The following is a 23,172-nucleotide window of genomic DNA, read 5'->3' on the forward strand; positions in this document are numbered from 1 at the left end:
AAAATAGGAACAGACCAATTACCAGTAATGAAATTGTCAGTAGTTTTAAAAACTCCTAAAAAACAAGACTCCAGGTCAAGATGGCTTCACAGGTGAATGTTCCAAACGTTAGAGAAGACTTTATAACTGTCCTCAAACTATTCTAAAATCTTGTAGAGGAAGGGATACTTCAGGACTTCCCTGGTGGTCCAGTGGTTAAGAATCCACCTGGCAATGCAGAAGACACTGGTTTGATCCCTGGTCTGGGAAGATTGCACACACCTTGGGGCAGCTAAGCCTGCATACATCAACTGCGGAAGCCCAGTCCCCTTTAGCCTGTGCTCTGCAACAGAGAAGCCACCACAATGAGAAGCCCATGTGTAGCAACAAAACCCAGGCACAGCCAAGAATAATACATAAATACAATTAAGAAGAAAAAATACTTCAAATTCATTACACAAGGCCAGCATCACCCTGATACTAAAACCAGACAAAGACACCATGAAAAAAGAAAATTATGGGTTAATATTACTGATGAACATAGATGTAAAACTTGCCAGTGAAATATTAGCAAAGTGAATTCAATAATAAAGGATCATGTACTATGATCAAGTGGGATTTATCCCAGGGATGTGATTATGGTTTGATATCTGGGCTTCCCTGTTAGCTCAGCTGGTAAAGAATCCACCTGCAATGCAGGAGACCCCGGGGTTGATCCCTGGGTTGAGAAGATCTCCTGGAGGAGGGCATGGCAACCTACTCCAGTATTCTTGCCTGGAGAATTCCATGGACAGAGGAGCCTGGTGGACTACAGTCCATGGGGTCGCAGAGAGTCAGGAATAACTGAGCGACTAAGCACGCACACATCTGCAAATTGGTCAGTGTAACTCAGCACATTAAATTGAATAAGGATTACGTTAATCTCAGTAGATGCAAAAAAGGCTTTGACAAAATTCAAAATCTGTTTGTGATTAAAAAAAAATAAAAAGCTCAAAACGTGTGAATAGAGGGTACATGCCTCAACAAAGGCCATATCTGACAAGCCCACAGCTAACGTCATACTCAGTGGTGAAAAACTGAAAACATTTCTTCTAAGATCAGGAATAGAATGAGGATGTTCACTTTTACCACTTTGATTCAACATAGTATTGGAAGTTCTAGCCAGAGTGGAAGTGAAAGTCACTCAGACATGTCTGACTCTTTGCGGCCCCATGGACTGTAGAGTCCATGGAATTCTCCAGGCCAGAATACTGGAGTGGGTAGCCTTTCCCTTCTCCAGGGGATCTTCCCAACCCAGGGATCGAACCCAAGTCTCCCACATTGCAGAGTAGTCAGACAAAAAAAAGAATCCAAATTGAAAAGGAAGAAGTAAAATTGTCACTGTCTGCAGATGACATGATGTTTTACATAGAAAGTTCCAAAGATACCACCAAAAAACTACTAGAGCTCATCAGTGAGTTCAGTAAAGTTCATCATGAGTTTAGGATACAAAATAAATATACAGAAATCTCTTGCACTTTCTATATAGTAAAACTGTCAGAGAAATTGAGACAATCTCATTTATGGTCACATGAAAAAGAATAAAGTACCTTGGAATGAGTTTAAGTATGGAGGAAAATACCTGTATTCAGAAAAATATAAGACCCCCCTGGAGTAGGCAATGGCAACCCACTCTAGTATTCTTGCCTGGAGAATCCCAGGAACAGAGGAGCCTGGTGGGCTGCAATTCATGGGGTTGCAAAGAGTCGGACACGACTGAGCGACTAAGCACACAGGTGAATGGATAATTAAACTGTGGTACATCCAGACAATAGAATATTATTCAGTGTTAAAAATACATGAGCTCTTGAGCCATAAAAACACTTGGAGGAAGTTTAAATGCATATTACCAATTGAAGAACCCAGTCTGAAAAGGAAGGGAGGGAAGATTAGGTGGAGCAAGTGGGAATTTTAGGGCATTAAACTACTCTGTGTGATAATATAATATATCATAATTATACTGTAATATATGTGTAATACCACAGTACTATAACATAATGTATATAACATGTCACTGTGTCTTTGTGCAAACCCGTAGAATGTGCAACACCAAGAGTGAACTGTAATGTAAACTATGGACTCTGGGTGCTTGTGATTGGTCAAGTAGTCTCATCAGTTGTAACAAATGTCATGCTCCAGTGGGGGAACGCTGATAATCGGGGAGGCAGTGATAGGGGCTACGTGGGAAATCTCTGTACCTTTCTCTCAAGTTTGCTGTGAATCTAAAATGGACCTAAAGAAATAAAGTGTTTTATTCTAAAAAAAAAAAAAAAAAAAGGAAAACCATAAGACACTCATGAAAGAAATAGAAGGTGATACAGATGGAAAGATACACTGTGTTCCTGGATTGGAAGAATTACTGCTGTTAAAAAGACCATACTCATGGCAGTCTACAGATTTCAGTGCAAACCCTATCAAGTGCCAGTGGCACTTTTCATAAATTAGAACAAAGAATTCTAAAATTGTATGGAAACATGAAAAATCTCAAGTAGCAAAAGGTCTTGAGAAAGAACAACAAAGCTGGAGGTATCATGTTGCCTGACTTCAGACTGTACTACAGAGCCACTGAAATGTTGGGAAGGGTAAGGAGATGGAAGATTGCTTGCCTCTAATAACAGCTGCAATATTATGTGTTGGGAAGCTTAATCAGAGTAAGGTGGAGTAATGGTTAGTCTCAGCACCTGATATATGCCAAAAGAACTCAGAAGAAGCAAAATAGCGAGAGCTTGGATTTTATTCTTCTATAATAACAACTTTTCCTTTAATCTCTCAGACTTTGTTGATTTGAAACCTGTTTTGTTTTTAGCATTGTATTAGGTATTGGCAAATACGAAAGTGTGTGTATGGCCTTGTTTGGTTTCCAGAAACAGTAGTAAGATACTTAGCTGTATGATAGTTCCCTTGAGATTATGGAGAAATGGAGAGCATAACTTGGTAGAGAGATGTAGAGCCTTTTATAAGGCTTTATAAAAATTGGTCCTTGAGTTGGACCTTGAAATAATGGTGGGGTTTATGTAGGTAAAAAGAATGGTCTAGGGATAACTGTGATAGTGAAGGTACAGAAATGAATGTGCACTTTGTAAGGAACCACTAGAGAACACCTTGCCTGGGGAAAAGTGTGGATGTTGAGGTCTTATGAGAAGTAATAGGACCTGTTGGATATGGAAAAGTGAGGCCTCGGAAACGGCAGTGCATTCGAACTTTTGATGCAGTAGAAATTAGGATGGTTTTGAACATAGGAAGTAAAATGACTGAAACAGTGTTATAAGAAGCATAGACAGAAATAGATTTAGGAGAAGAGATTGGAGTTAGCAAGAGAAAAAAGAATGGGACTTGCTGACAGGTCCAAAATAGAGGATAACGTACAGAGATCCCTTCAAGAGATTCATGAGACCTTGAGAGTTTGGAAGAAAGGGAGTGTTCTGCTGCTGACAAAAATGGCAAAGAAGGGAGAATATGGGACACTTTGTGCCGAATCTTTCCTGGTTTATTAATAACAAGGAAAGAAAATAGGATTTCTTCCTGAGGTTATACAAATATCAACAAATTTGTTGAGAATATGAGGAACTGGGTTATTGGAAGTATGAATTGGTTTTTCTACAACAGGGACTGGCAAACTATGGCCTGTGGACCAGATCCACCTTGCTGTTTGTTTTTGTAAATAAAGTTTTACTGGAACACAGTCACACCCATTGGTTTATTATCTGTGACTAGCTTTGCTCCACAGAAGCAGAGCTGAATAGCTGTTACCAAGACCATTTGACCAGCAGCATTGAAAATATTTTCTCTCACCCTTTACAAAAAATGTTTGCTGACCTTTGTTATGCAAGATTCAGATTTCCTAGTGTATTACAGCCATTAAATATAATTTAGTTTAACCTTCCATGTTTTATCAACGGTGAGACTGAGGCCAAGAGGTAGTGTTTCCAAGGCCCTACCTTCATTAAGCTAATTATTAAGTCCAAGCCCAGGCTAGAACTCAGATCTCCTGACTGTCTGGCCAACTGTTTTTACACTGTACAACTTACTAGTTGGTAAACACTGATGAGTCATGTTCTCATAGGAAACGTTTTGGTGGTATTTCATTTCATTCATGTTTATACATTTATGTATAGGTGCAACTTAAAATATTTTTATAATGATTGGGGTTAATTTGTTAAGTATATTGATGTGAAAACATTTGGCATGCTTCATAAAGTCATTTTTAAAGGAACACTGGTACCATCATAATTAGTCTTTTATCCGGTGATGCTATTTTTTGCAAGTGAGAGCACAATTAAAGAAATCTTTAAAATTTGCTTTGGAAAAAGACCAGTGAATCACTTGATGTTCATTAATTGGAGTTTAAAATCAGCATATGTTCTAAGGCAACAAAGTTACATACACGTTTGCCATCTTCTTCTGATTCAGGAGGAGAGTCAAATTAACTTCAGCAACAGCTGGGAATAAAAGTACTTACGTGTTGGCACCTGTGGGTATCACAGTACTGGGTGTGTGTAATGGGAAACCTCTGCTGGGGAAGATTTAGCCAGGCACAATTAAGATTAATTGATGGAGTCAGCTTCAAAGCCAGAATTTGTATATTTTTATTACTGAGAAAGAGAATCTTTGCAAAGATCAAGTTTTCCACATATAGTATAAAGGATAAAGCTGTTTTAAACATGAAGCACTTCTGTTACTATGAAGAGCAAGAAATCTGTCTGCGGAGTTGTTGGCACAGATAAGGTAGGGGTTCAGTCTTGATCCTTGAATGAACTACATCTTCAGTGTCTGATGTGGTTATGAGGCTTGTTTCTTCTCTTGATGAGAAAAGGAAAAGACAAAGACAAACAGGACCTGATTTACTCACTGGTCTAACACTGTTGGGAATTAACATAGTCACTAGGTATATAAATGATAAACAGAGCAAATACATTTAAACAGGACCCACTGGGAATTCAGTTTGGGAATAGAAGAAACAGTAAACAAGAGCATAGAAATTCCAGGTGTAGCTTAAATAAGATTAAGATGGATCCTGAATGAGGAATAATAACGTGTGTAATTAAAATTGGATAATTTACTTCATGTAACCTTATGATCATATGGCGAATAAGATGTACACTCAGAAAATACACTAAAGGTAGATTGTATGAAGAAGTGGAAGGTTTGCCAATTTAAATATTTATCCCCTAAAGCAGAGTTCTTTTATTAATTTATTTTTTAAATATTTTATTTACTTGGCTGCAGTGGGTCTTAGTTGTGACATGAGGATCTTTCATGAGGATCTTTCTTTGTTCTGCAGCGTGTGGAATCTTAGCTTCCCCATCAGAGATCGAACCCATGTCCCCTACGTTTCAGGGTGGATTCTTAGCACTGATCGCCAGGGAAGTCCCCCAGAGTTCTTTTGAATAACTTTGAGGAAACTTCTTCCTGGAACCCAGTGCGCATTTGGATCTCACTTTTACTGTGACTTTCATGGTTGTGCTCAGTTGCTTCAGTCGTGTCTGACTCCTTATGACTCTGTGGACTGTAGCCTGCCAGGCTCCTCTGTCCATGGGATTCTCCAGGCGAAAATATTGGCGTGGGGTACCATTTCTTTCTCCAAGGAATCTTCCCGACCCAGGAATTGAACCCACATCTCCTGCATTGCAGGCAGATTCTTTACCAATTCAGCCACTTGGGAAGCCACTTTTATGGGGTACATGTGGGTATTTTGGTTGATACTTGATTATAGTGTAGGGATCATTATGGAGGGTTAGTCAGACACAGTCATTTTCAAGAATTCAGTAGGACAGTTCAGGTGTCTGTCAGATACTCATAGGATTAAGCCATAGGATTTAATCAGAAGCATCAGTGACCATTTATTTCTTCAAGAAACATACAAGTGACCAACTCAATAGCATAGTGTTGGTCTGTGGTATTGCTGCAATTTAAAAGAAACCTGGTTTTTAGAAGCACAGCCTTTTTTTCAGGTGATGTCTATGAACCTGATGAATAATTTTCCCAAAGTAGACTCAGGGTTATTAGACATGAAGACTTGCTGAGAGTAACTCCTCCCTTTTTCCTACTCAGGGATGCCAGTGAGAGAAATCTCATTATATGGATAACCTTAAATCCGCTTTGTCTCTGTTTCGAAAGAAATATTTACCAGCTTGTTTTTTAAGATCTCCTATTAGGAACAATGGAGAAGAAAATGGCAACCCACTCCAATACTCTTGCCTGAAAAATTCCATGGACTGAGGAGCCTGGTAGGCTACAGTCCATGGGGTCTCGAAAAGTTGGACACGACTGAGTGACTTCACTTTGCTTCACTTCATTAGGGACAAATTGCTTGCCTTATAACCCAGAACTGATCAGGAGAATACTAGATTGAAAACCATTATTCTTGAGGAAGGTCAATGTTAAAATATTACAGTAATGTCACTGGCCAGAATACTGTTTACCTTGGTAGCCTAAACATGATGATAACTAAACAAGACAAATAAGTCATCTAAATGCACATTCTTTATGCCAGTGACTACCTCTTGTACCATTGGTGTTTAATTCACTGATTATCATGAAAGCCTTCTATTAACATCTGTTCTTGCCCCAGAATTTATTTTCTGCAACAACCGAGGTGATCTTTTCTTTTTTATTAAAACATTTTATTTTGAGATAATAGTACATTCTCTTTGTTACTATAAGAAATAATACAGGCATGCCTTCCAGTCATTTAATATATACTCATTGGGGACTGTGCTAGGCACTGGGAATACAGAGATGAACAAGACACAAGGGAGAACCAACAGCAGACAGTGTTCACACAGTGTGAGATTTGGGAAAAGGCTGGTGCTGGAAATTGAGTTCCAAGTTACTAGCATTTGAAACCAGAGAGTGGAGGGCATTCACTTTTTTAGACCTCCGGAAATTAAAGGCTTACCATAATCCTAGAAAGTTTTATTCAAGAGAAACACATGGATGTCAGAACAGTGAGCTTGGTGGCATTTGAACCTTGAACGAGTAAGCTTCCTAGCAGCCACCTGAGGAAGCAGAATGGTTGTCCAGTTCAGTTCAGTTGCTCAGTCGTGTCCGACTCTTTGCGACCCCATGAATTGCAGCACACCAGGCCTCCCTGTCCATCACCAACTCCCGGAGTTAACTCAGACTCGCGTCCATCGAGTCCGTGATGCCATCCAGCCATCTTATCCTCTGTCGTCCCCTTCTCCTCCTGCCCCCAATCCCTCCCAGCATCAGAGTCTTTTCCAATGAGTCAACTCTTTGCATGAGATGACGTGGAACTCGGCAAAAGCCAGTCTCCACAGAATTGTCACTCTTTGACCTATCTGGCAACATTCTGAAAACCTCTGCTCTCAGCATTTGTTTTTATTTGATTCAGAGCCCACTCTGCTAAAAGGTCTGTTCCAGGGCACTTATCAGAAATATTCATTGGGAATTGTTTAACATGACATTTGTCTGAGGAGGAATTACCAGTTCAGGTAACAAAAGGCTGACAAATTTAAAAAGAAAAGCTGAGATAAAGGATATCCATAGAGGACTTTGAAAACCTCTGATGTATTCCTAGTACTCTGGAAGGTAACACGAATGTATAGTGCTATGTGTCTGCCAAGGAATGACTTGAGAAGGCTATAATCCCTCACTCTTGTTTACTGAGAGGCTGCATACAAGTAGGAGATGAAGGGCAAGGCAGAGCTCTTAACTTACTACTGTAATATTGAAAGGATGCCCCAACACACACACAGAGCTGTTTGGCAAAAACAGAAAGACTACTGGTAGTCCAGTAGTAAAGAATCCACCTGCCAGTGTAGGGGGACACTGGTTCATTCCTTGGTCTGGGAAGATTCCGCATACCTTGGGGCAGCTAAGCCCAGACACCACAACAACTGAAGCCTTCATGCTCTAGAGACCATGTTCCGCAACAAGAGGAGAAGCTGCAGTAAAGAAGCCCATGCACTGCAATTAGGGAAAATAGCTTGCCACAGTTAGAGAAAGCCTGCACGCAGTGCAACAGTGAACAAAAAACAGTGTTTTTAAAAGAGGTAGACTTACCTTTTCACAGCATTTAGGCAACATATTTAGCTTGTTGAATTAAGCTAATGAAGCAGAGACCACATATGACAGAATATAGGCTTTACAGAATTCCAGGAAAATCACTAAGCAAATAGTAAACCCTAAAGAGGTGGAAGATTCTGATTTCTCGAGTTGCCACAATATATTTTTTAAAATAATTACTATTAAAAAAAAAGTAGCCCATACACAGGGAAACAGTATGAAAAGGCAAAAAGATATGAAACTGAAAGATGAACTCCCCAGGTCGGTGGTAAAGTCGTGTCTGACTCTTGTGATCCCATGGACTGTAGCCTGCCAGGCTCCTTTGTCCATGGGATTCTCCAGGCAAGAATACTGGAGTGAGTTGCCATTTCCTTCGCCAGAGGATCTTCCTGATCCAGGAATCGAACTCGGGTCTCCTGCATTGCAGGCAGATTCGACTGAGCTATGAGGGAAGCCCTGTGAGGGTACCCAGTATGCTGCTGGAGAAGAGTGGAGAAATAACTCCAGAAAGAATGAAGAGACAGCCAAAGCAAAAACAACTCCCAATTGTTGGTGTGACTGGTGATGGAAGTAAAGTCTGATGCTGTAAAGAACAGTATTGCATAGGAGCCTGGAATGTTAGGTCCATGAATGAAGGTAAATTAGAAGTGGTCAAATAGGAGATGGCAAGAGTGAACATAGACATTTTAGGAATCAGTGAACTAAAATGGGCTGGAATGGGTGAATTTAACTCAGATAACCATTATATCTACTACGGTGGGCAGGAATCCTTTAGAAGAAATGGAGTGGCCCTCATAGTCAACAAAAGAGTCTGAAATGCAATTCTTGGGTGCAGTCTCAAAAACAACAGAATGATCTCTCTTCGTTTCCAAGGCAAACCATTCAGTATCACAATAATCCAAGGCTATGCCCCAACCAAATAATACTGAAGAAGCTCAAGTTGAACAGTTCTATGAAGACCTATAAGACCTTGAAGAACTAACATCCAAAAAAGATGTCCTTTTCCCAACCCAGGGATTGAACCTAGGTCTCCCACATTGCAGGCGGATTCTTTACTGTCTGAGACACCGGGGAAGCCCATGAGGAACAAAAGAGCCCAAAATACATGAATTAGCAGAGTCGAGGGTGAAACAGACAATGTAAATACAAAGGTTGGAGACTTTAATACCCCACTTTGAGTAGCGGATAAACCAACTAAACACAGATATGGAAGGCTTGAGCACTACTGTAAACCAACTAGACCAAGCAGACATCTGTGGAATACTATATCCAAGAGCAGCAGAATATACATTTTTCTCAATTGCTCATGAAACATTCTCTAGGATAGAAATACGTTAGGCCATAAAACAAACCTTGGTAAATTTAAAAGGATTGAAGTCATACAGTGTGTTCTCTGGCCACAATAGAATGAAATTAGAAATCAGTAACAGAAGGAAATTTGGGAAATTCACAAATAATGTGAAAATTAAACACCACCTCAAAATAGACGGTTGATCAAAGGGAAAAAGTGGTAAATCAGAAAATAGTTTGGGATGAATGATAAAAACACAATACACTGAAATTTATGGGATGCAGCTTGAACAGCACTTAGGGGAAATTTATGGTTGTAAAATGTCAGTCTTAAAAAGGAAGAAAGATCCTGGGAGTTCCCTGATGGCTTAGTGGTTAAGATTCTGAGCTTCCACTGCTGTGGCACAGGTTCACTCCCTGGTTGGGGAACTGAGATCCTGCAAGCCACATAGTGTGGCCAAAAAAAAAAGGAGAGAGACCTCGAATTAATAACTTAACCATCTGCCCTAAAAGACAGGAAAGAAGAGCAGACTAAACCCAAAGCAAGCAGAAGGAAGGAGGATGGTAATGATTGCTGCTGCTGCTGCTAAGTCACTTCAGTCATGTTCGACTCTGTGCGACCCCGTAGACGGCAGCCCACCAGGCTCCCCCGTCCCTGGGATTCTCCAGGCAAGAACACTGGAGTGGGTTGCCGTTTCCTTCTCCAGTGCATGAAAGTGAAAAGTGAAAGTGAGTCACTCAGTCGTGTCCGACTCGTTGCGACCCCATGGACTACAGCCTACCAGGCTACTCCACCCGTGAGATTTTCCAGGCAAGAGTACTGGACAATGATTAGAACGTAAATAAATGAAATAAAATCAATCGAAAAAGCAATAAAAGTTGCTTTTGTTTTTAAAGATAACAAAATTGATAAAGTTTTAGTTAGACTGAACATGAAAAAAGAATACTCAAACTACGAAAGGCAGGAACAAACGAGAGGACATGACGACTGACATTGCAGGAATAAAGATTATAAGAGTAGTCCTTGAATGACTGTACGCCAAGACGTTGGATCTGCTAAGATGAAATGGACAGATCTTAGAATGAAACAAGCTACTAAAACTAACAACAACAAAAAAACTGAATATATATATCTATGACTAGTAAAGAGATTGAAAAGGTAATTTTAAAACTTCCCATAAAGAAAAACCCATGCCTTTACTGGTGAGTTGTACAAAACACATACAGAAGAATTTATACCAGTCCTTCACAAAGTCTTCTAGAAAATAAAAGAGGAGGGGGTGCTTCCAAACTCATACACTGAGGCCATTATTATCCTGACAACTAAAACCAGATGAAGACATCAAAAGAAAGATATAGATCAATATCTGTAATGAGTATGGATGCAAAAATCCTCAACAAAACCCAGCAATATAAAATAAAGGACTGCTGTCTGCCCTCTGTATCTTTAGGTTCTGCCTCCAACTATGGATTAAAAATATTCAGGGGGATATTTTCCAGAAAGTTCTAAAAAGCAAAACTTGAATCTAGGCACTCCAACAACTGTTCACATAACCTTTACATTGTGTTGGGCTTCCGTGATGGCTCAAGGGTAAAGAATTCACCTGCAGTTCAGGAGATACTGGTTTGATCCCTGGGTGGGGAAGATCCCCTGGAGGAGGAAATGGCAAACCACTCCAGTATTCTTGCCTGGAGAATCCCCTGGACAGAGGAGCCTGCCGGGCTACGGTCCATAGGGTCACAGAGAGACAGACATGATGGTATTATGAACAATCTAGGGGTGATTTAAAGTATATGGAAGGTTATATGTCCGTAGATTATATGTAAATACTGTGCCATAGAATAAAGGACAAGAGGTATGTTTGTCTCTGTCATCAGAGACAGAAAAAGCATTTAACAAGATCCTGCACACTTTTGTGTTAAAAACATTCAGCAATCTAGGAATACACTGAAAACTTCCTCGCCCCAATAAAGAGCATTTGTGGAAACCCATGGCCAACTTTATACTTAATGATGAAAGATTGAGTGGTTTTCCGTAAGATCAGGCACAAAATAAGAATGTCTGCTTTCGCTACTTCTATTCAATATTGTATGGGAAGTTTTAGCTGGAGCAGTTAGGCAGGGGAATAGCTAAAACGCATCTCGATTGAAAAGGAGGGTGTATAAGTATTTCTGATTGCATGTATCATGATCCTATATATAAATGATTCTGAGATCAATATACAAAAATGATTTTTATATACATCTAACAATGAAAAACACGAAAATATAATTAGGAAAACAATTCCATGTACAATAGCATCAAAAAGAATAAAAAATCTAGGAATAAATCTTTTAGAAAGCACAAGACTCATTTGTATACTAAAGACTTCAAAAATTTGTTGAAAGAAGTAAATGGAGCAACATCCCATGTTCATGGACCAGAAAAGAATAGTTTGAAGATGGCAGTACTCCCCAAATTGATCCTTAGATTCACTGCTGCCTCTATCAAAATTCTGTTTTTCTCTCTTGCAGAAATTGACAAGATGATCCTAAAATTCGTGTGGAAATTCAAGGGGCCCTGGATAGCCCAAACAGTCTTGTAAAAGAACAGAGTTGGAGGGCTCATTCTTCTTTATTTCAAAGGTCACTAAAAATGTCAGTAATCAAGACAGTGTTTTCCTGGCAAAAGTGTAGGGGAAAAAAAATCAATAGACTGAAATTGAAAGTCCAGAAATAAGCCTTCACACTTAACGGCCAGTTGATTTTCTACATGGCTGCCAAGATGATTCACTGGGGGAAAAAATAGTCTTCAATAGTTGGTTTTTTAACAAATGGATATCTACTTGGCAGCAGAATGAAGTTTGACCCTTAATACCATGTGCAGAATTTAACTCAGAATGAATCACAGACTGAAATGTACTAGCTGAAACTGTATCATCTTCAAAGAAAATACAAGAATTAATGTTTAAGACCCTTGATCATGCTGTTATATCCAACACCAATAACACAGGTAACAAAAGGAAAAACAAGTAGGACTTTATCCAACTTTGTATGTCCAAGTCAACAACATGAAAAGTTGATCTGCAGAATGGGAGAAAATATTTGCTAACCATATATATATATTTTTTACCAACCCCAAGAATATATATAGGATTGAATATATGTAGAATTGAACTGAATTCTTGAATCCTGAATATATATAGAACTCTTGAAGATCAGTACTAAAAAGACAAATAATTATTAAAATGATCAAATTTTTTTAATCATTAGATTTTTTTTTTTTGAGCAGTTTTAGATTTACAGAAGAATTGAGTGGAAAGTACAGAGTTCCCATATGTACTCCCTCAACCCTAGAGTCACCTGTTGACATCTTGCCATTGATGTCTTAAATTTGTTAACAATAGGTGAGCCAATACATTATTATTTACTAAAATCCATAGTTTATATTAGGTCCCACTCTTGGTGTTGTACCTTCTATGGGTTTTGACAAACCTATAATGACTTGTACCTACCATTGCAGTGTCATACAGCATAGTGTCACTGCCCTAAAGTACTCTGCCTATTCATCCCTCACTTTCCTCTCATGCCGCTGACACTCACTGATCGTTTTACTGCCTCCATAGTTTTACCTTTTCTGGAATACCATGTAGTTGGGATCATACATTATGTAGCCTTTTCAGATTGACTTCCTTCACTTAACTGTGCATTTAAGGTTCCTACGTGCTTTTGTCTCTGTCTCTTTTCCCCAAGTTATTATCAAACTCATATTGCCCTTATTTAATTTTTAAAATTATTTTTTATTGAAGGATAATTGCTTTATAGAATTTTGCTGTTTTCTGTCAAACCTCAGCATGAGTCAGCCATAGGTATACATGTATCCCCTTCCTTTTGAAACTCCCTCATCTCCATCCCACCCCCTCTAGATTGATACAGAGCCCCTGTTTGAGTTTCCTGAGATATATAGCAAATTCCCCTTGGCTATCTATTTTACATATGGTAATGTAAGCTTCCATGTTACTCTTTCCATACATCTCACCCTCCTCCTCCCCTGTCCCCCTGTCCTGTAAATAAATTCTTCAGTACCATTTTTCTAGATTCTGTATATATGTGTTAGAATACGGTATTTATCTTTCTCTTTCTGATTCACTTCACTCTGTATAATAGGTTCTAGGTTCATCTACCTCATTAGAACTGACTCAGATGTGTGCCTTTTTATGGCTGAGTAATATTCCATTGTGTATATATACAACTTCTTTATCCATTCATCTGTCAGTGGACATCTAGGTTGCTTCCATGTTCTAGCTATTGTAAATAGTGCTGCAATGAACAATAGGATACGTGTGTGTCTTCCAGTTTTGATTTCCTCAGGGCATATGCCTAGGAGTGGGATTGCTGGGTCATATGGTGGTTTTATTCGTAGTTCCTTATTTCATTTTTTAAGCCAACCAAAGTCCATGTTAGGTTTCAGGCTTTGTGCTGTGTATTCTGTTATCTGAAATTCTCAGGAGTCTAAATCTGCCATTTATTGTGTGTGGTGACATTTCTGGAGTGGTTTGTTTATTTGTGCTTTTTATAGTTTGGAATTGTGAGCATCAGTTTTGGTGGGATAGATGGGGGGTAGGGAATGCTTTTATGTCTGAAAATTTTCATAGGCCCTGGTTAGCATGTATCTCTTAAATCATTTTTACATTTGCTTCTACCAGGTGATTCAAAGATATTACCAGCCAGAATCTTCTTTTTATTTTGTTTTTCTCAGTTTGGGTTTTTTTAGACAAACAGAATAGTATTGTATCAGACTTCTAGTTTGAATGAGGACAGATTAAAATTCCCAAAAACTTTTTGGTCCTACAAGAACCAGGGTGAGATGGACAAACATATTTTCCTGTTATATCCCTGTTTCTCCCCTTTTTTTAGTCTGTACTTTCTCTGAGTTTTTAGCTCTTCAGGGGTTCCAACCATATGTTGAAGGGCTCAATGCCAACTTCCTGTCCTCAGGTTCAAGCTTTATCATCTAAACACAACTTGTAAAACCCAAGCCTCTTAGTGAAATTATCAACAACCCAGCAAGTTAAGGCAGTTGTCCATTCACACTTCTTTCTTGAGTTTTCAACTGTGTATTTAAGAAACATATTAGTTGTGTTTTATCCAGGATTTCTAAGTGCTTTGCCATGGGAGAATTTTCAGACATTATTGTTGTCAAGTCCAACTCTTAGTTTTTATTCCTTATTCAGCACCAGGGGCTGGCAGGGAAGCATATAACCATTATATATAAAATTCATATGGTAAAGTCTTATGTGTTTTTGTTTTTGTTTTTTGGGGTTTTTTTTTTTGTCTTTTTCACCTCAGTTTCCAGCATTAGCCTTTATCCACAAAATTTTGGTTCTGGTATATTTAAATGTCATTAATAATGTTTCTGCACGATTTATATTTTTGTATAGTAGGTTTATCAGACTTTATGACATAAATCTTGATAAGGAAAAATCTGAAGAGACTATTCAGGGTTTGGAAGAAGCTTAAGGTGAAAACATGGTGTATAATGAATGAGCCTGAGTAGTGTTTCAGATGCTTCTAAGTTCTTAGCTGGTTTTGCTCACTGTCAGTTCATTTCAATTCAGTAAATGTCTAGACATAGAACAATCACCATATTCCTTGCCTTCAAAGAGCAAACAGTTGGGAATATAGTTTCCTTTCTATTTAGTGATAGTGTATTGTCAGTTCTACCCTTAAAGCATCTCAATAGAGCATAAGTGGCCAAGAGTGTGGACTCTAGAGCCAGATCATCTGGGGTAGATCTAGGGATGTGTACTACCTATAAAACTTTTGTCAAGTTACTTAATCTCTCTGTGCTTCAAGTTTTGTAATCTATAAATAGGGATAACAGTAGTTTTTCTACGTTGTAGGACTGTTGTGTAGATGTAATAATTTAGTTTATATAAATTGTAGAACGGAACGTGACATACGTCTTGCTGTATAAGGTTTAGAAATATCATCATCATTATTATTACTTTTACAATGCTTTTTTTTCTTCACATCTTACTTCTCTGTCTCTGCCTTGACAATCTCTACATTCTCCTGTCTCGTGGACTGATTTTAAAAACCTCTTAAGTCACAACAGAACATTAGGATAAAAGAACAAATATACAGTCAGCATAATCCAACCTTTCTCTAGAATAGGTACATATTTGCAGTAGTCATCTATTGAACCCATGCTATGTAGTTAGTGATATAGACAGAATACTCGATTAAAATTCACTATATTTTTATATTAGTTATTATTTAGTTATAAGGTCTAAGGCTAATTTTTATGTTTTTCAGGTTTTCTAATATAAATATTTTTATAATCAGGAGAAATCTAATAAATATAAGTTAATCAAACTAAAAACTATGCTGAATTCCAGTCATCCCTTTCAGGTATATATCCAGAAGAAACAGTAACAGCAAAATCTCTGATTCCCCATAAAACACAAAGGATAAATTCCATGTCCTAGAGTCTCCACTAGCATTAGCCTACAGGTACTTTTATGGAAATCAGCAAGATATACCATGCTCCACTGTCCCCCTGTCTCACGTGATTGCCTTTCAGAGGTCTCGCTTCTAAGAGGAAGTGCCACATGTTGGAACTTAGGGCTTGGCAAGCTGACTAAATTTTAGCCCCTGTTAACCTCCTTAGCTAGTTACCTTCGTGTAATGTGAAACTGCACAACTCTATGGCATGGCCTTCATGACACCTTCTGGTGTGCAGTCGAGCTCTGTCCTAAGTCTCTGTGTGCTGTGTGCTCAACTGTGTCCGACTCTCTGCAACCCTATGGACTGTAGCCTGCCAGGGGATTGTCCGTGGGGATTTTCCAGGGCAAGAATACTGGAGTGGGTAGTACTGGGTTCAGTTCCCAACCCAGGAATCAAACCAGGGTCTCCTCTTTGCAGGCAGATTCTTTACCAGCTGAGCTACCAGGGAAGCCCACCCTAAGTCTCTAATCTTATTAATTCAGCCTTTGTTTCACTGAGTGCCAGCTAAGTGTAAATATCACTCTTTACAGTTTTTATCAGATAATCCTCCTCCCCTCATATGCCATTGACTACTCTCACATTTGTTTGTCTGCTCATTCTGGCAACGTTTGAGGGGTCATTTACACATTTGTTCATCTAGACACTGGTATCCCCTGAAGAGCTATTTTTCTTAAACCCGTCTTGCTTACTCCAGTGTACATTATACTTCTTGTTTTCAGTCTTTCTCACTTATCCTGCCATTTTGTGGTCACTTACTTGTTTAGCTTGTAGTTATCTTTCATTCCAACAAATATTTATTGATATTCCTTCATGTGCCTGGCACTGTTGTACACTGAAGATACAGTAGTGAATGAAATAAATTTTTGCCCTTCTGAAGCATGTATTCTGGTGGATAAGATAAACAGTAAACAAAGATTTAATTATTATTTGATGCATGTGTTATACTTGTCTTAATAGCTATAAAATGTAAACCCAGAAATAAGATTCATATTTAAGAATAAAAAAATTATTTCAGTACCTGTCCAGGTACAAAGTATTTCTAGATACTGATTGAAATTCTCAAAATCTTGTCAGTGACCTTTGTTTTAATTTACTTTAGCTGATAAGTATTTTGGGGCGTGTATTTTGTTTTTAGTGTGCTTTTAAGCTTTTTATTACAGTAGCTGGGACAAGTAATATAATTATATTACTAGTGAGGTGTTAAAAAGTATGTCATCTTAATTTTTGTGTCATATTTCCACATTTCCTCTACATTCAAAAAAATGCAGTTATTTTGGGCAAAACACTAATAAGATTCTCTTTACCTCCACCCCGAGAAAAAAAGTTAACTGGTGTTTATTTGTTAAACAGTGATGCTGAAGCAGGCATTTGGCGGGGGTTAGGGGGGTGGGGGTGGGGGTAAAAGTACAAAATGAGGGTATGGTATTGCTTTTTGGGGATTTAGAGCCTGTAAGGAGGGACAGGTAACAGACACAATCAGATTTGTTTATTACTTAGTAAAATGAAAGTGGAAAGTAAGACTAGAGGAATGTTCCAGTGTTAATAACCTAGATAGGTATGTGTGAGGCAAATGAGTTCTTAATCAGAAGGTTAAAATAATTTTACTATTAAATAGGCCCACCATAAAATAGTGCTACTTTCTCAATAAAAACCTTAATGGAAGTAAAACTATCAAGTTAATTTAAAAAAAAAAAAAGTGTTAAAATTATGTGCTTGGCTTCCCAGGTGGCGCTAGTGGTAAAGAACTTAACCTGCCAATGCAGGAAACATAAGAGATGCAAGTTCGATCCCTGGTTGGGAAGGTCCCCAGAGGAGGAAATGGCAACCCACTCCAGTATTCTTGCCTGGAGAATCCCATGGACAGAGAAGCCTAGCAGGCTACAGTCCATAGGGTCACAAAGAGTCGGACACAACTGAAGCGGCTTAACAGGCTTGGGTGTGCTTGGGTGTTATGGACCTTGTGTTAGAAACATCATTATCAGGCATATTCTAAAATGTAAGGTAAATGGCAGTAGTGAACACAAACTAAAAGAATGTTAGTATTTAAAATTTACTAGAAATGTTGGACACAGCTGAGCGACTGAAGAAATGCATAGCTTTTGGAGAAAAGTTGGAAGTCAGTTCGAGAGACTGCTAGAGGGCAGTGCAGTGCCAGGGGCATGGCAGCCACAGTGGCCTGTGGCAGACTCAGAAGGCACGGCAGCGCTGGAGGAACAGAAGTGCTTCTCTTCCTGGGAATCGCTCCTTGGATGTTCCAGCAGTGCTGCTCTGTTACTCTGCTGTGTTGAAATATTTCTGTTCTTCAGTACCATGCTCACTTTTAGGCCCTTGCATGTCTTTTTCTTCCTGTCTGGAACAGTTTTCTTATTTCTCTCTACTCTTTCTCATGGCTTATTCCTATTCATTCTTTTAATTCACATATCAGTTGTGACTTCATCCAAGTTGTTTTCAAATCCCTCCCCCCAAATTTCAGTTAGATTTTTCTGACAAAAGGTATTTGAAAAATACGCTGTACACCTCCAGTGTAGTCTTTAACATAAATTGTAATCTTGCTTATTTATTATCCCTGACTGTGAGTTACATGAGGGCAAAAATGACTTGTATCCCCAATGTCTAGCACAGTACATAAGTATTTAGTAAATAGCAGTACTTTGACTGAAGGATACATATGTTTTCCTTCTGACCAGATTTAGTGCACAGAGGATTTTAGATATCATTTATAAGACTGCTCTTCTCCTCAAAGTGTTCATCATCTAGTTGGAGGGCCAAAGTAAAATCATGCGAAAAGGTAAAATAACAAATGATGAAGGCCAACATGAATCACTAGTTTAATGGTTGACTCAAAGTAGAATTAAAAATAGCCCGATTAAAAGTGTTAACAACATGCTATGAATTCAGGGCAAGGCAACAGATCACTGGATGCTAGAGTAATCTATGAATGGAGACTTGATAATGGAAAAAGAGTTTCAGTTGGATGTTGGAGGAGGAGAAGGATTGGTTAGGCGAGAGGAGGAGGGACTGTTCTGGCCTATTAGACACTGTTACTGTTCTAAACACTCTGGTTCCAAAGGATGAAAGCCTGTACATCTCTGAAATGTACCTTTTCAAAATTTAAGGATTTCCCTTTAGGAGTGAAATGACATGAGATTAGTTTTTCACTTTGTTTACCGCAGTTGGCTTGAGACAAGAGACAGTCTGTCTTAGGCTCATTTTTTGTGTGGAGTAAGAATACCACCTGCCTTGCCAATCTTACAGATCTTACCATGTTGATAAAATGAGATATTACAGTAAAATTATTTGAAACGAATAAAAATATTCTAGAAATGCAGCTTGTGTTTCTTTCCATTCTAATGTATATGCCTGGCAATGGAGAGCTTCTCGAGCTATTTTTCAGCTTGGAGATGTTATACTGCTGCAGAAATTGAATGCTAGAGTTCTTGGTTTTCAACATGAGCTTTGACATGGTATGGAGGGTAGGTGATGGTGGTGGCTTGGGAGCAACTCTTGTTACTTGCTGTGGAATCCTTATTTTGATCCTTCAGCCAGCGCAATTTTAAGGGGCTCTGTTCTGGGCATTTCGTCTCTGGATGACCCTTCTGATTGATGGACATGGAATTCCATTTTCATAATGTATGATTTTATTTTTTTCCTTGAAACCTGAATTTAATTATGTTTAGGCTTTAACAACTTTTCCTTCTAACACTTATTAGATATAAATTTGCATCAAGTGATTTTTGCATCTGAGAATGATCTTTTTAATTACTTTCTAGTATCCCAAGGTTCACTTTCTTTTTTCTTTTTAAAATTTATATGTTTTATGAAAACAATTTTTTATTATTTACTTTTAATGAAAAGCTTTAACTCTGACTTTAATAGGCACATGAACCACAACTTTAAAAACTGAGATATAATTGACATACACACTTAGCAGATTTCGTATAAGCAGTATGGTATTATTAACTGTAGTCACTATGCTGTACTGAAACATACAATTCTTGCAATAACTATGAGAGAGGTTCTATTATTCCCGTTTGATAGATGAGGAAAGAGGCAGTAAGTTACTGAGAGGTTATATAGCTTATCTAGGATCACACAGCTAGTAGCTATGAGCTGGGAAGAGAATGTATACAGTCTGGCTCTACAATAATTGCTTTTAACCACTGTACAACATTGCTTATTATGTCATTGGATTGTCCTTGAAAACATTAACAAACACAGAAGTAAGATTCACTTTGTAAACATAAACTGTTTACCCTGGTTAGACTGGATTTCATTTATTCCATTTAGCACATATTTACTAGGTGTCTTTATGTTTTGGACACTGATAAATGCTGAATTTTGAACAAGATGTACATAATCCTGAACTCATGAAATAAGAGACTTAGAAACACCAGACATGAGCTAAACTATATGCTTCATTTGCCTTGATAATACACCTCATTTGTCCTGAAAGTATCATTGTTTTGTGTGGTTGGTGCCTAGTATAATTGACATTTATAGTGCTGACACAGTCATGAAATAGATTATGTTCTTCATATCCTGTTTGTTAAGACAGGAAGAGGATAAAATAGACTGAGAAAGGTTCTTTAGAAGTCTTAATCTCCTGTTTTACCACTATACAAAAAGATGCCCAGAAAATTCTACTTATTTGCTCTGAGATTGGTTTTTTGTCTTAAGATTCCTATAAATAGTATAAATATAAAAGACATGTTTCTGCAAGTGTTTTAGTTGTGTGAAAAACTTATTTATACAAAATATTTTTTCCTTAATTATATGAGAAAACTGTATGCATTTATATGAGAAAACCATAGCATTTATATTTAAAATAGTTTCTCAGCAGGCCTCCTTTAGCCCTACTGGGAGTAAGGGTAAGCATGGTATTTTTCTTTCTGTAACTTGAGTGACTTGAATAAAATTGAACAAGAAAGAAACAAAAAACAAGAGGAAAAAAAAGATGATGGTACTTCAGGTGAAAATAACCTGAAGTTTTGCATAATTTGATTCTTTTATATAGTAACAGTGTTCATGAGTAATTTTTTTTTTTTAACTCTACAAAAATGTTTTTATCTGTGTTGGGACTGCAGTGGAACTTCCTCATAGGTGTCTGTTTTCTTCTGTTTAATAATTTCTTGTATGAAATATTCCAGCAGACTCAGCCATTAGTAGAAGAAAATGATACGCCTCTAATTCTTGCCTCATGAATTATCAAAGATAGAAAACGTTACATAAAGAAGCTTCATGTTATATAACAAAGTTTATAGAAAAGTCACCATTTTCTTTTTGACTTAGTCATCTCATTTTTGATAGATTGCAAAGGTCGACTGCAAGGAAATACTAGACATCATATGTAATCTGGAATCTGAGGGTCAGGATAACACAGCATTTGTTCTTTGCACGACTTACCTTACCCAGCAGCTCCAAACTGCAAGTGTATATTGTTCTTGGTAAGTATATTTAGTTTTTATTCCCTTTATTTGTTAGTACATAGTATAGCATTTAGGGTTTATGTAAAACATTGGTTTGTTTTAAACTTAAAGTCTTAAGTGGATTAAATGATGACATGACAATTAAATCTCACTTACAAGCTAAACTATTTAATTAAAAATATTGAGTCCAGAAATAAAGAAAGAGTGCAAAGTCTGAGCTCCTCTTGATTATTTCATGGAGGGTTGTCTGTTAACTTCTATATAAATCTTCTTCTTTGAAGATAAAATTATGGCAGTATGAACCAAATAGGTGTGAGTTTGTTATCCTTTACATTTATTTCACATCTTCTGGTAGTCACTTTCACCCTCATATTTGGAAACACATTAATTATCTAGGTTTCTAGGTCAAACTTGCACTAGAGAGGGAAATCATTTTGAATAGTAATCTTTTTTGCAACTTAAGTACTGTTCAGCAAAATTGCATTATTTGGTTTTAATTCAGTTTATGTCTTGTTTGCATACAGAGTACTTAGTTGCTAAAAAGGAAACAATAAATATAGCCCATGGTTCTTTCATCCTAACTGTACTGAAGCTATTTAGGACAGCAGGACAAACCTCTAAAATGTAACACTCTGTCAGTATCAGATTAGTGATGTGGATAACACTATAAGGTATTAGAGAAAGATGCTCACTGTATACCAGAATTTAAGCAGGGTGTGAAGAGAGGAGGTAGTATTCAAAGAATGGATTGGTTGGCTTTGCATCATCTTGATTAGAAGAGCTTTTAAGGATGGCTTGAAGTTGGAAATAAGCGTTTTGTTTATAGGAAAACCTAGTAAAGCCTTTTATATATACTTCAGCCCTTATGGAGAAGGCAATGGCACCCCACTCCAGTACTCTTGCCTGGAAAATCCCATGGACGGAGGAGCCTGGTAGGCTCCAGTCCATGGGGTCGCTAAGAGTCAGGCACGACTGAGCGACTTCACTTTCACTTTTCACTTTCATGCATTGGAGAAGGAAATGGCAACCCACTCCAGTGTTCCTGCCTGGAGAATCCCAGGGACAGAGGAGGCTGGTGGGCTGCCGTCTATGGGGTCGCACAGAGTTGGACACACCTGAAGCGACTCAGCAGCAGCAACAGCAGCAGCAGCCCTTATTGATCTCCCTCTGGAGCATCTGTATATATTTGTAAAGTTTTATAGCTGTTAGCATTTTTTAATGTTACTGTATTTCTTTTTATTTACTAATTTGTATAGAAATATTATTTGTGTTCCATAGATTATCTCACCCAGTCCTCATAATAATCATTGTACAGCTAAGGGAGTGGAGGATCAAAGGAATTCTAGAAGTCTTCATCTGCACACGGTCTCAGGGCTAAAGTCATAGAGTGGAGCACAGGGTTTTGGCTCCTCATAGAGTTGTTTTCTTGACATAGGGCCAGAATTCCAATGGCAATCTCCTGCTGCCACTTCCTCTATGCTAGAGTTACGTCTCCCATGAGGGAGGAGATAGTGGGGCAGGACTTAACTATATTTTTTAATAATCGTTGTGGGCATTTTATTAGCCAACCAAAAGAAATGATGTAAGTAAAAAAAATTTTAGCAGAGCAGTGAGATTTTTGATCACTATCAAGTGGAAGGATTTGTTTGCTTTTCATGCATAAGAAATTGGAGATTTAACCTCAGTAAAGCAGATGTATTTATTTACTGCTGGTGGAGCAACCCCCACTTTTTCTTGTTATAGTTATTTTCTTTGCCTATAATGAATATAGGCATTTTTTTCTTTTATAGTTACTTTCTTTGCCTATAAGGAGTAATATCAGCTAGCTGCAGCTAGGTTTTTAGTGCAAAGAAATCACATTAAATCACGTAGGGGATGTGTTACAGATTATAAAGAGTTTTTAAAACTGTAGTCACATGGT

General features: G+C 38.0%; 1 protein-coding gene across 1 annotated transcript in view; it reads left to right on the plus strand.

The window, feature by feature from the left end:
* Positions 1–23,172, plus strand: part of RLF (rearranged L-myc fusion) — an 86,001-nt gene that overhangs the window by 49,779 nt on the left and 13,050 nt on the right. The window contains exon 6 of the mRNA XM_018042277.1: positions 21,133–21,269. Coding sequence (XP_017897766.1) covers positions 21,133–21,269 — 137 coding nt within the window. The remainder of the gene's footprint in view (positions 1–21,132; positions 21,270–23,172) is intronic.

This window comes from Capra hircus, chromosome 3 (genome assembly GCF_001704415.2).
Source record: "Capra hircus breed San Clemente chromosome 3, ASM170441v1, whole genome shotgun sequence".
Taxonomy (NCBI): domain Eukaryota; kingdom Metazoa; phylum Chordata; class Mammalia; order Artiodactyla; family Bovidae; genus Capra; species Capra hircus.